Consider the following 13171-nt stretch of genomic DNA (forward strand, 5'->3'; position numbering starts at 1 on the left):
TTTCATTTTCTCAAAGACAGAGCAGGATACCCAGACTCTGTTTACACCTATCGCCATTTCTAGCTACTGGAGGACCATAGGCAGGCTGGGGGAACTCATTAATATTAAAAAACCTCATAAAGTGACATTTTCATGCCATGGGACCTTTGAAACACACAGTGGTATTAAGTGTGAATGAAGCAAAGTGTGGCTGAATGAGTCTTTGAAGGACACGTGAAAACCAACACCATTTTGTTTATATTATTGGAAGTATCATATGCAGTTGAGCTTATGTTACTGAACTACTGGTGTCAATAAACACCACAGGTTGAATGTCAAAAGACTGGTGTATCAGTTACAAAAGTGTAACACTTGCGCGTGCACACTTGATGTTTCTGTATTAGTGGTCATTATAGAGTCTATTAATCTCAACTATTAAGGGAAAGATAAGAACTGCAATCTAAAACTAGAGACTAGGGCTGTTAATCAAAATTTTTATTGCAATTATGATTTTGGCTCTTAAAGGTGCAATAGGTAAGACTTATAAAAGTAACTTTCTGTCATATTTGCTGAAACTGACCCTATGTTCCAGTAGAACTACATGAAGCAGGTAATTAAAAAAAAAATCTGGCTCTTCTCCATCTACAGCCTGTAGTGTGATTTGCAAAAATCGACCGCTCCCTGTTCAGATGCACCAATCAGGGCCAGGGGGGGGTGTCTAACTGCGTATCAATCACTGCTCAGGCACACGCATTTATTCTCCCTCATGGCGGGGAGGGGCTTAGGAGACCGTTTTGGTCTTTAGCAGAAAGGGGGGAGGGACTGAGAAGTTGTCGATGTTCAAAATCTTTGGCTAAATCCTGGATCTTCACAATCCTACCTACGGCACCTTTAACGATCACAAAAAAATAAAAATTATGGAGAAAAACAATTCTTTTGCACATTACGTTTTGCAAGTAAACTCTTATTTTGTCTTGTGTTCTGAATGGGGAGTTCAAACGGGAAAAGTATTAAGGGAAATTTCACAGTTCAAAGTGTTCCCACTGTTGATTTGTTTAACTGTTTTCAATAAATGCAACAAAATAATCATGATTATTATTTTTTCCATAATCGAGCAGCCCTACTAGATACCATCTTGCAATGGGATCACACCAGCCGTGATGACAAACTGGGCCCCCGATCACCCCCTAGATTCAAAAGCTCTGCTATAACACAGAAATACAGTATTTAAGGGAGCGCTTTAGGGTATATACAGCATTGGCAAAATATTTGACAGTAGACAAATTTACATCATCAATATACTGTATGAGAGTAATAATTCTCACTTTACATGAGCAGGAAACAGCGAATGTTTGGTATTTTTGCTTGAAAAATGATTTTGAGATTTGGCGATTAAAATCCATTCTTTGAATAGCTTTTTTCAGCTCTAGTGAAAATCTTATATTTAAATGTTTGTGGCAAACTGGTTATACATTTAATCATTTCTGTTGAACTGTGGAAATGCACATCAGGTGCCCAGAAGCACAACTGCAACGTGATGATAATGTTTCTCCAAATCTCTTGGATATGTAAGTAGTCATAATTATGTCTTTTAGCTTGTTTTACAATTCTAGTCTTCAATTCTAATTCTAGTCCTAGCATCCTTAGCCACCTCAGCAAGTTGTTAAAAAGAAAATGTTTTTTTAACTATAAAAAGTCAAATTGCACCTGAAAGTTCCCAATGCAATGGAAATGTGCTTGCCTGCAGATGTTTGGGAAGTATATAAATCACAGCAGCTTTCAAACCAATGATGAGTTTATAAAAAAGTAGAGATGCACCGATAGACCGGCCAGTGACCGGAATTGGCCGGTTTTCACGTGATCGACCATGACCGGCGACCGGCAGGTCAGTCTGACATATGCCGATTTCATGCCGCTCAACACTACAATTAACTGACAACATACGAGTTACAGTTCTCAAGGACGCACGCACACACGGACGCGACAGCACCGCCTCTTTTTCCTTTCTCTCAACTTTTCCGCTCGCGGTGTGAAGCGCGTGTCCGCATTGTTCTCGCACATGTAGGGAACCTCGTGAATTAACCTGCAACATGTCAGCTGTTTGGAAATTCTTCAGCGTGTGTGCAGAAGATAACAAGTTTGCAATATGCAACACCTGCAAGGAGAAAGTAGGGCATGGATTGACGACACAAAAAACCAAAATTACATTTTTTTAGCTGGATATTGGATGTGAAAAGAAGGAAATGGTTCTAACATTGCACTTTAGATGTGTGTGAATGTCCCACACCAGGAGTAATTTATATAGTTCTATTTTATAGTGATCCATTATCTGTTCAAAAAATGTTCTATGTTCTGTGCAAAATGTTCTATTAAAGAAAAGATAGAAAATAAATATTTGCATGTAAATCGGAATCGGCTAAAATCGGTATCGGCTGGCCTAACTCAAAGAAAATCGGAATCGGCCTAGAAAGTTGTAATCGGTGCATCTCTATAAGTAAACAGAGAACATTAATCTGATGCACAACAGCGTCAGTATTTCAAAATTATACACGGATTAAGCTAAGTGGGTAAGACATATAATTAATAGTGCATGCTAATTGATATGAGTCAGACGTTTATGTTTTTGCGATGTGTACATGTTTTGTCCCCACTCTGTCTTCTGTATTAGTCATTTACCTCTCAGTGCCAGACCAGCTCAGACACAACATCAACTTCATTGAGCCACATATAATTGGACTGAACAGGGAAATGCGTAACACCTGCACCGCAGGTTTTTCACTTCGGCATTCAATGATATGCAATGCTTGCCCTCCTCATATCACAACGTCAGTGTGCGTTAACCTGACAGGTGACAATAACACCTGAGTCAGACCAGGTAATCAATCTCAATTCATCAACAAACTGGCTCAGATGCAGAGCATTTGGATCTAAATAGAAGAAGGAGAAATAGAAGAAGAAAAAAAGAACTGGAAATATCTTGGTTACATAAAGTACTGGAAATGTCTCTGTCATTGTGACCAATTGAGGTTAACCAGTTTTTTTTAAATCTTGAATTTATCCAGGGAAGAGTGACTCAGCATGTATATTTACTGCTTCACAGTGACACAGTTCCCCCCCCATTCCCAAGAAGAAGCTGCCACAGTCTTGCACTGTTGGCCAATGAACAGGGATTGAAGGGGTGGGGGGGTGGGGGCGTGGGGGGGTTCAAGTGCCTTGCCCAAGGACACCAAAACAGAATAGGGTCAGTCTGTGCTGCTTTCACATTCACTTTCAACAACTTCCTACAGAGTGAAGAAGACCTAATATGCCAAATTAAATATTTGAACTTCATTAGGAGGAGCAACACAACAGCATCTGGTGTTCTGCGTTACAGCTCAAGTGCACGCTCACCTCACTGTATCCGTTTACCTCTCTGCAACTTACAAACTTGACTAATCTAGCTCAACCACAGCTCAGTTCCACAGTGGTTCGTTTTCAAAAATGCCAGGGGGGGAAAACTCAGCATCAGTGCTGCCTTCAGTTGTCAGCTTGTGATATATGGTGCACTGGTTTCCAAAGTGGGGTCTAACGACTGTCAGGGGAGTTTCCAGGGCCCATAGCTTCAATATTACATTCACTTACATTTACATATCAGAAAAAAAAAAAAGGAGGCCTATGTTTTTTGTTTTTGCACCCGTGTCACCCAGCCTCTGGAGTAAACAATGATTAAAATACAATTGGATACATATCCATATATCATATAAGAATGGTCTTTAGACCCCTTATCAGGGTCATTGTTGTCAAATTTGACAACAGTGACCCTGATAAGGGGTCTAAAGACCATTCTTTTTACTAAATGGGGGATTGTGGCCTATATCTATGGTGGTTTGCTTATTCAAAACTATTACATTGTAACAGTTAAAAGTCCACAATGTTCATGTAGACTAGCTTAAGTTTGTATGGTAATCATATTTAAATATCAATATGTATGTTACGCTTAAACCATGGCCTTAAAAAACGGGGGGAAACATCGTATTATGAATGAACTTGTTTTTATCTTACAGTTCTTTGTTGAAGCTGCCCAGTTCATCAGTGAAGAACACCTCTTCTCCTTCTTCTTCCTTGCGCTTGGATTTCTTCCGTCTCATCTTGAATGACAACAGCCGCCTTCCCTTCTTTTCTTTTGGGGGAGCGGGTGCAACATCACCGGCCAATGTGGCGTTGTGTCCCGGGCTGAGAGGACCGGGGCTCGTCGGTAAAGTCGATACTCCATCTTTGAGGGAGTCCGACGGTTTCAGGTCCTTGCTTTCTTTATCAGGTGATTTTAACTTAAAAAAGCTCTTCACTCTCAGGCTGTTGGACTTACTCATGGTGTCTGAAAACAGAGTCCCTGTTGCGAGAGGGAGAAGGAAATGAAACCATGAGGAAAGTTGTCCTACTTATAGCCGACTGAGGAGTGATTCACCGGGATAACCTGCAGAGCGAGTTGCCGCGATGAGGCGCGAGGGGTTGGGACGTGCCCACACCGGTCGCGCGCGCCATCAGGTAGGAGAAACGTGCTGCAACAAAGAAACAAAACTGCACTTCCGACTATTACCTTCAAAATAAAATCCGACTATTACTATTGTTGATTTATTTTATAAAAGTTTTTTTGAGCGGGCGCCTGGATAGCTCAGTTGGTGGAGCGGGCGCCCATATTGAGGTTTACTCCTCGACTCAGCGGACTCGGGTTCGACTCCGTCCTGTGGCCCTTTGCTGCATGTCATGGACCTTTTTCACAGCAGACATTTTTGACTTGTCATAGTAGGAGAAGCACAGCTGAACTTGATAACCTTAACGATGTCTCAGTTCCATCAAGTGTCCCAGTAAGCTGTGTCAGTGAGTCAGCATGCACAACACCAGGGCCTCTCCTAAGTAGAATGCAGCCATCATTAATGGGTTTGAATACACCTGTGCTTTTCCTACTATGACATGTCAACATGACTGCCGTGATAAAGGTCTATTCCCCCCTTTCTCTCCCCTTTCATTTCTTCAGCTGTCCTGTCAATAAAGGCCAAAAAATGCCCCCCAAAATATCTTTAAAAAAAAGAAATCTTAATCATGTGAATTATCAAAAGGGTTACTGCTGAATTTTCTGTCACAGGATTTTGTTCCGACTCTACTAGCCTATAACTCTCCTCAGGTTGTTAAAATGCCCAGGCCTCGACTATTTAAATGTCCTTGAATATTCTATTTACATATGGTATGCATGAAATCCAATTACTCAATCAGAACAAGCAACCAAAGTTCAAAGAGTTGAGCGGGCTACTCCCTTAACATGAAATGAATTAACACAAAGAGGGCCTACACTGCCCCATGAATATGCAGTTAAACTTGTTTCAGATAAAGAGGTGCTTCTATTAAAGGAACCGAGTGTGAGCTGCAAGCATGATGAGGTCAAAAAAGAGGTTTCATGGTCAAAGGAGGAAGAAAAACTTAGAGACAGACAAGGCTGGATTGGATAGGGGCCTCGAATGGGTCACTGCTGCCACTGATAGCCATCAGTAGTATCTGCTGTACAAGTACCAAGTCCCCTTCAAGTACCCACAAATACACTGTCATATCATATTCAAACCAGTCATTGATTAAAACAGAAAGCATTATTTGTCGGATTTATCAGTTTTGACTTTACTGGGTCCACTGACAGTCCAGGACCTTCCAGCATCTGCTCTACGTGTCCTGTGTGTGATGAGAACAGGTTTAAACCAACTTAAAAAAAAAATGTAACTAAAGGGGTTGAGTTTGGTGTTTGAGTGTGTATTTTACAGCCCTTTAAGTTAAGCAAGGGGCAATGTTTTGAGTGTTTACGGTGACAGACCTGATTTTTGCCATCCGTGCATGACAATTATATATTCCATTACATTATTCAGCTGTATCTTGATTTGAGTTGTGTTATTTTCTCACACACAAGACGTGCCACGTCAATTTTGAGGCGTTGCACTAAAAAGCTTTTATTTTGAAAGCAAACATTTTACTACCAACTTCTTGCTTGATGCAGCAGGCTTTTGAATCTCTCAACACAACCTTTCCAATTTAGTCTGATGCCCTCTAACTACATCTTTTCACACTGAGTAATTATAAAGCTTTTGTATTTGCTTATGGGTGTGGATGTATGAGTTATGCTCTAAATTTAAGAGAGCGAGAAACGTTCCGAAAATCATGATGAAAATTATGATTATTAGGGTTTTATCTCAATTTCAACGTACAGTTCCCTACCTACACCATAAGCTGTTAAACGTGTATTACTTTAAGAAAACGTTTTTCTTTGTCTCCTCAAAACACCTTAAACCAGCAATTAGTATCTGTGACATATATTGTAAATATATATCACATAAAGATTATATCATTAAGCTTTAAATGAGGCCCAAAAGATTGAATGTACAAATAAAATCTAAGTTGAGATCGTTTTACCCTCCACTATATCCCTGCAAATGGTGACTTGAAAATAACATATTAGATCTAGCATTCTGTTCATATCAACTAATTGTTAGTTACGATGAACATTTTTTTCTTAAAGTTCTCAAATCTAACTTGTATCCACTGAAATGACTCTATCTGCTGGTCATGTTGAGGAAAAGCACCTACAGTCTGTATTACTGTCCACATTACAGTGTAGTCCATATTTACTTCTTTTCAAACCACTAGGCTGACACAGAACAAAGTCAATGCTCCAAAAATATGTTGTTAAAGATGTATAAGGGGTTTAGAATAATAGAATACAAACTTAAAGCTACATATTTGAAAGCAGAAAACCCCAGTATAGGCAAAAACAAATGTAAAAAGTTATTTTAAAATAACATCAAACCAGAAAATAAAACACAAAACCTAACATGGCAATTGAAATATACTTATATAAGTTTCGAATAAGGGAAACAAATTCTCCGCAAAACCAAACTGAGGTTTGAGGGCATGAAGACAGAGACATAGTTTCTGTGTGTGGGATGTCTGCACGAATGCACCAGACAGAAAGCGAGAGTGAGGTCGGCCATCAAACGTTAATCTGGTTAATCTAACTCTATTTGGTCTTTTATTTATGATATGAAAGACATTTGTCCCTGTACAGTATCTCTGGACTTGTTGTCTTCAAATTGACAACAATTGTGACGGCATACTCAGTAGTTGCCAACAAAAACTAATCATTTGCGTTTAAGCATGAAAGTTGGCGGGGTAGTTGCTGAAACTGTGAACAATTGGGGTAAATCAAGCAATCTTGCAGCAAATCAAAGCATTTGCTTGGAAAGCAACACTAACCTCCGAATGTGCATTGAGAAAGCAAGGGGACGTCCCTGCATGTGACATCAAAAGTAGGAAGATCAGTGATGCTGTGTGTGTGTGTGTGTGTGTGTGTGTGTGTGTGTACTTACACACAGACGCATAACCTGTGAGAATGTGGCTTTGGCTTTATCTCCGTCTTTTGATATTTTAGATGTGACATATAAGCCCCCACACTGAACTCGGTCTTTATAAGCTGCTTCAACACGGGCGAAGCTCTGGTACACGGGAGGAATATTTTTTGCCCTCTTTTGACTTAAAGACATCGGCCCCCGAGGATAAAGAAATAAACTGAGAGAGAATCATCATTCTGCAAGGTAGGTATGTTCTGAACAGAAAATATTAGCTCCAAATCCACTGCTGGATGATTTTCTTCAGTTTTGGCAACTGCATGATGTATTTTACTGTGTCTGTGTATTGTTTATTTGGTAACATCTATGTGTGGAACTGTAATTTAACGGTGTGTCCTTGTTTTAAAGCTTGAAACGGCACTGCTCATTGTCAAAGATGTACGTGCAGTGACTGATCAGTTTTCAACCTTCAAAAAGATTGACGACTTTTACATTTGATAAATATTTTCACAGTATGTCAGATGATGCATCACACAAGAGGAACACTTTTACAGAACTATCAGTTCTGTAACGTGTAATTAATATTTACAGAACAATTGAAGTTCTCAAAATGCATTTCTAAACAAAAGGCTCACCCTTTTCTCATTCTCATATCTATCCCACACAGATGTGTGCAAAACCTTATACCTTCCTCATCTTTTAATGCTACTGTACCATACTAAAATAATCTTACTATTGTTTGTGAGAAGTAAAAGTGTTGAAACAAGAGATATCAGGTTTTTGAAGAAGTAAGTTGAAGCTCAAGTTTCTCTCATGCTGCTATTTTCATATAGGAGAAACCATGTTTATTTCTGTGCTATGCTGTACGGGTGTGTCCCTGTAATTTAATGTCCATCAGATAATCTTCATGTTGTCCTCGGTTCAAATTTGACCCATTTTCAAAAAGTTTCTATATCATAAAAAAAACATTTTCAACCGAATTTTCAACAACAAAAAGCAACGTGGATGGTTCTCTACAACGCTCTTCACGAGTAAAATAAATGATCAGTTCGCTACTTTCATTGAATTTGGGCGTTTAATTTTATAGCATTTCAAAAAAGAAGACGATAAAAGGATGTTGGAAAAAAGTGACAAAAATATGAAAAAAAGTGACAAAAACACAGGAAAAATCCAACAAAAATGTCAAAAGGCGTAGAAAAAATTGCTAATTGATTTAAAAAAAAAAAAAACATCTGAAAAAGTGACAAAAAAACTTGGATAAAAGTGTCAAAAGGTCAAAATGTTGACTCAGAAAAACAAAAAGTTGCGTGGTCGACGGGAAGACAACACAAGTGTTAAAACGGAAAAGTCTACCGTTCTAGTCTCACGCAGAGAAAGTCCTTGATCATTTTCTTATACATTTTTTGATGATCGTCTTTTGCTGTTCACTGACCTTGTTACAAATTGGTAGCCTTCCTACACACTTGCTGATTCTCGCTGATACATCTTTGACGATGTTGATGATAAGGATCTTATCTGATTAAAGCTTAGACAGAGCACAGAGTGCAGCACCTGCAGCCACCCATTGCGTGCGTTCAATCATATGTCTAATGGGGCTGAAATTGGGTCATTCGTACCCAGAGGAAGAGCTAAACTAGAACAATGGCTTTTATCCTGTCGACAGGCAACAAAAGCTGTGATGTGAGATTCACCCATGCCCATACAGGCTGCACATTGTGCACTAAACTAAACTATCAAAATGATTTTTGGTAGCACTTTCCATCTGAGGGCTTTCTTAGTGGTTAACAAGTGAGGACATGTTACTGGTCTGTTTGGGAACAACTACACAAGTTATTGACCATTCGGAAAGCCTTTATTAGTAGCGGATGGAGTATTCAGATCTTTTACTTAAGTAAAAAAAATAGAAATATAATTTAAAATGCTCCATTACAAGTAAACTTCCTGTATTAAAAAAAGATTTCTGGCAAGTAACTAAGTACATTTACTAAGTACAAGTACTGCAGTTAAAGGGGCTGTACTTAATATGGCAGTAAACAACTATTTGCTATGTAATATAGTGGAGTATTGGAGGAAGTCACAATCCCTCAGTGTGTGTTCTAATCCGAGCTTATCTGGTCTTTGTTTTGGGTCAGCATGTTCATATTATTAAAAGAAAAAATTATCAACTTATAAATGATGTAAAATCGTAGATCAAGCTACCTGGCAGTATACAAAAAAAATAGTGAATTAGCCCCAGCTTTACTGACAGTGAAGTGATGTTTACACATTCATGCATTAATAATTATAATCCAATAATAAACGGTATTGTATTTGATTCTGAAATGGGCCATTCTGCATAACGAATACTTTAACTTTTAATATTTTCAGTACATGTACTTTTACTAAAGTAAAAGAATGAATGCGCTGGGGTATTGCAACTTAGACTTAATTAAAATATCCAAGTACTTTTCCTGCCACTGGAACTAAGTAAAGATACAGAAGAATTATTATCCTCAACACCACAGGAGTTAGAGGAGAGCAACTAGGCAAGGTGTGATTTTTGTTTTCTTGTATATTGGTTTGCTTTGTCTCCCCCAGAGACCGCAGAGGGTGGGGGAGGGTTTTGGTTCTTGTTTGATTGTATCTGTTTGTTCTGTATGTTCAAAAATATAAAAAGAATAAAAAAGTGATCATAAAAAAAAAAGAAGTGAAAGTACTCATTATACAGCAAAACCCTTTCAGAGGGCTAATAATACAAATATACGGTATTATTGGATATCATTACTTACTGTTTTAATGTCAGTGTGTAGCCAATTTAAAGTACTTTATAGCTAAGCACTGCATCATAGCTGGTAAGTTCTGCGTGTAATATCCTAATGTGAAAATTAACTAGAAGCTATAGGAGTCAGATAAATGTAGGGGAGTAAAAAGTACAACATTTCCCTTTGAAAGCAAGTGGAGTGGAAGTATAAAGTAGTATAAAATAAAAATAATTAAGTAAAGTAGCTCAAAACTGTACTTTAGTACACTGCTTAGAGTAAATGTATTTAGTTATATACCACCACTTCCTTTTATAAAGTAAGCAGCATCAAAATGTAGTCTCGCATTGCCAGACCTTCCTCCACAGCGCTGCGGAGGAGGGTCTGGAGAAAAACGTCCCCTGGTTTATTGGCATTTCTTTAAACCAATCACAATCGTCTTGGGCTAAGCTCCGGACGGAACCACGGTGCCGCTGCAAAATGGCTTCGGGAAGGAACTGGTTTTGGTGAAACGTTCCAAGGTTGTTTTAGTCGTGCAACAGAAAACTCAGATTGGACAGATAGTCTAGCTAGCTGTCTGGATTTACCCTGCAGAGATCTGAGGAGCAGTTAACCATAGTCCTCAGAAATCCACCGGAGTTTAAAATTCCCACAGAAAGAAAGTGGAAGGTAATAGACATCCGGCCGAATAGAGTGACACCAGGCAGAATTTCCGGCAGCACCGGAGCAATCCTGGTAGTGGAACATTGTATAGACACCAAATTTGTTTGGGAAATGTTGACATTTTGTAGTATTCCCCTAATTATAATTAACTTCCCTATTATCAATTGTTTTATTATTTGTTCAAATTGTCATCTTTTCTTTTCCAGATCAAAAACATGGAGTGGATGACTTCAGACTATTATTATAATGGTACAGAAGATTACCCAGATGAACAGCTCTGCAACCTGGACCCTAACCCCGTGGAGGTCATCACCCAAACGTACATCCATTCCATCATCTGTGCCTTCGGCCTGATAGGCAATGCTCTTGTAATCTTCACCTACATATTCTACAAGAGAACCAAGACGATGACAGACGTCTATCTCTACAATGTAGCTGTGGCAGACCTGATCTTTGTGTTAGCTCTGCCGTTTATCATATACAACGAGCAGCACAGTTGGTTAATGGGAACCGTGGCTTGCAAGATTCTGAGGTCAGCCTACAGTGTCAACCTCTACAGTGGCATGCTCCTGCTTGCGTGCATTAGTGGCGACCGTTACATTGCTATAGTTTGGGCGAGAAGATCTTTCGGTGCACGCGCTCGAACCATGACCTACAGCCGCCTTATCTGCTCAGCTGTTTGGCTGTTTGCTGTGGCTTTAACACTGCCCACACTCCTCTACACTGAGATCTTTGAGGAGAATAATTTGCAGACTGGGGCTTTCACTGTGATGTGTCAACTGTCTTTCAACACGAACGAAACCGCAAAGCTAGTGAAGGTGGTGGTTCCCAGCCTTCAAATGGCCATTGGCTTCCTGCTGCCTCTGTTGGTGATGGTGTTCAGCTACTCCAGCATTGTATTCACCTTGCTGAGAGTGCAGAGCAGCCAGAGGCACAAGGCGGCCCGGGTGATTTTGGCAGTTGTTGTGGTTTTCATCGTGTGCCACCTTCCCTACAATGTGGCTCTGCTGAACCACACCCTGTTTCTTTTTAGGAAGCGGGGTTGTGAGGCAGAGAAGATTAAACTCCAAGTTCTGGCCATTTCCAGGAGCCTAGCCTACCTGCACTGCTGTCTCAATCCCATCATCTATGCCTTCATTGGGGTGAAGTTCAGGAGCCACTTCCAGCAAATAATATTGGACTTATGGTGCTTTAGCAAAAAGTACATCTACAATGCTCGCTCGTCACGCGGGACGTCCGATGTTTGCATCTCTGGCCGCATGTCTGTAAATGGCTCCAGCAACGTGGCATCATTCAGTGCATGACACTGCAGTGATACAAAGCCTTTACAGAGTCTGATTAGAAATGGCAACAATCGGGTGCCCGGATAGCTCAGTTGGTGGGGCGGGCACCCATATATAAGGGTTTGGTCCTCAGCGCGGCGGTCCAGGGTTCCGCTCCGACCTGCGGCCCTTTGCTGCGTGTTGTTCCCCCTCTCTCTCCCCTTTCATTTCTTCAGCTGTTCTCTCAATAAAGGCCTAAAAATGCCCAAAAAATTATCTTAAAAAAAAAAGAAATGGCAACAATCGAGCAGCGTCTCATCTTTCTTTCCCAAGCTGTTACTTTGCTGTAGCCACAGTGGAGGTAAAAGCATCTGTGCAAAAATGTGCTTAAATAAAACATGCAGTGTATTTGAAATCTATTGACTGCTCAGCCAACATGAGCAAATGACCTTCAATATAAGATATTGTAATATTGTAGAGATCTTATTTTTCCAAACTGTTCTAAAAGGCACAGCTTAGAGAGTTAGTCACTTCCTACATGAATTTTATTTGTATGATCTAAAATGTAACATAAATACACATGATCAAATGTAAAGTCAAATTGATGGTTTAAAAAAATACTTAAGTCTTACTTGCTTGTTGCTATCTTTAAAATATATATCTGGAGGCAATGATGTATAATTGTGACACATTTGGATATCTTTATCTTGTAATTGTGACTATGACAACAACTTCTTGTTTTATTGTATTCATATGTATGATGTTGACTGAGTCTGAAAAAAGATAAGAATCTGAAGAGTTTTTGTCTACACATTTTCTCAAACCATATATATAAGGTTTATGTTAATATTTTGTATATCTGATTGTATTTTTCTGTTGCATTTTCTGATTAAACTGTCTCTGAAAAACTTCATTTTGTAGCAGTCATTCTGAAATTGAATTGAAAATTTGTCTCAAAAAGCACTGCAGATATCACTTAATTTTACACTTTTAAAATAACCTTTTAATCATTACATAATAATGCTGTAAAATGTGAAATTCTGTATATATAGCCAATATGTATGATAATGTGATATTTGAACCAGACTGTATAATAACTAATTTCTTCCTTATCCCAAAATAACTACCTTCTAATTTAAAACTTTTTTGGTCACAAGTAATGCTAAGT

At 39.2% G+C, this 13171-nt stretch overlaps 2 protein-coding genes across 3 annotated transcripts in view; one reads left to right on the forward strand and one right to left on the reverse strand.

Annotated features, from left to right (window-relative positions):
- crybg1a (crystallin beta-gamma domain containing 1a) overlaps window positions 1–4446 on the reverse strand; it is a 52018-nt gene extending 47572 nt beyond the window's left edge. The window contains exon 1 of the mRNA XM_039785445.1: window positions 4021–4446. Within this exon, the coding sequence (XP_039641379.1) occupies window positions 4021–4328 (308 nt within the window). The 5' untranslated portion in view covers window positions 4329–4446. The remainder of the gene's footprint in view (window positions 1–4020) is intronic.
- ccr6b (chemokine (C-C motif) receptor 6b) lies at window positions 4399–12788 on the forward strand. 2 transcript variants are annotated; one of them, XM_039786821.1, is made up of 2 exons: window positions 4399–4503; window positions 10948–12788. In XM_039786821.1, exons 1-2 carry the CDS (start codon window positions 4453–4455, stop codon window positions 12043–12045), a joined length of 1149 nt encoding a protein of 382 aa, XP_039642755.1. In that variant the 5' UTR covers window positions 4399–4452; the 3' UTR covers window positions 12046–12788. The 2 variants fall into 2 exon arrangements, with proteins under 2 accessions (XP_039642755.1, XP_039642756.1); XM_039786822.1 differs by lacking the exon at window positions 4399–4503 and adding an exon at window positions 7370–7586.
- Window positions 12789–13171: the final 383 nt, after the last annotated feature.

This window comes from Perca fluviatilis, chromosome 20 (assembly GCF_010015445.1).
Source record: "Perca fluviatilis chromosome 20, GENO_Pfluv_1.0, whole genome shotgun sequence".
Lineage (NCBI taxonomy): Eukaryota > Metazoa > Chordata > Actinopteri > Perciformes > Percidae > Perca > Perca fluviatilis.

Coding starts and splice junctions, on each gene's coding strand:
- ccr6b (XM_039786821.1), top strand. CDS start 4,453: ATGAGGCGCGAGGGGTTGGGACGTGCCCACACCGGTCGCGCGCGCCAT. Junction 4,504..10,947: donor CCGGTCGCGCGCGCCATCAG/GTAGGAGAAACG, acceptor TTTCTTTTCCAG/ATCAAAAACATGGAGTGGAT.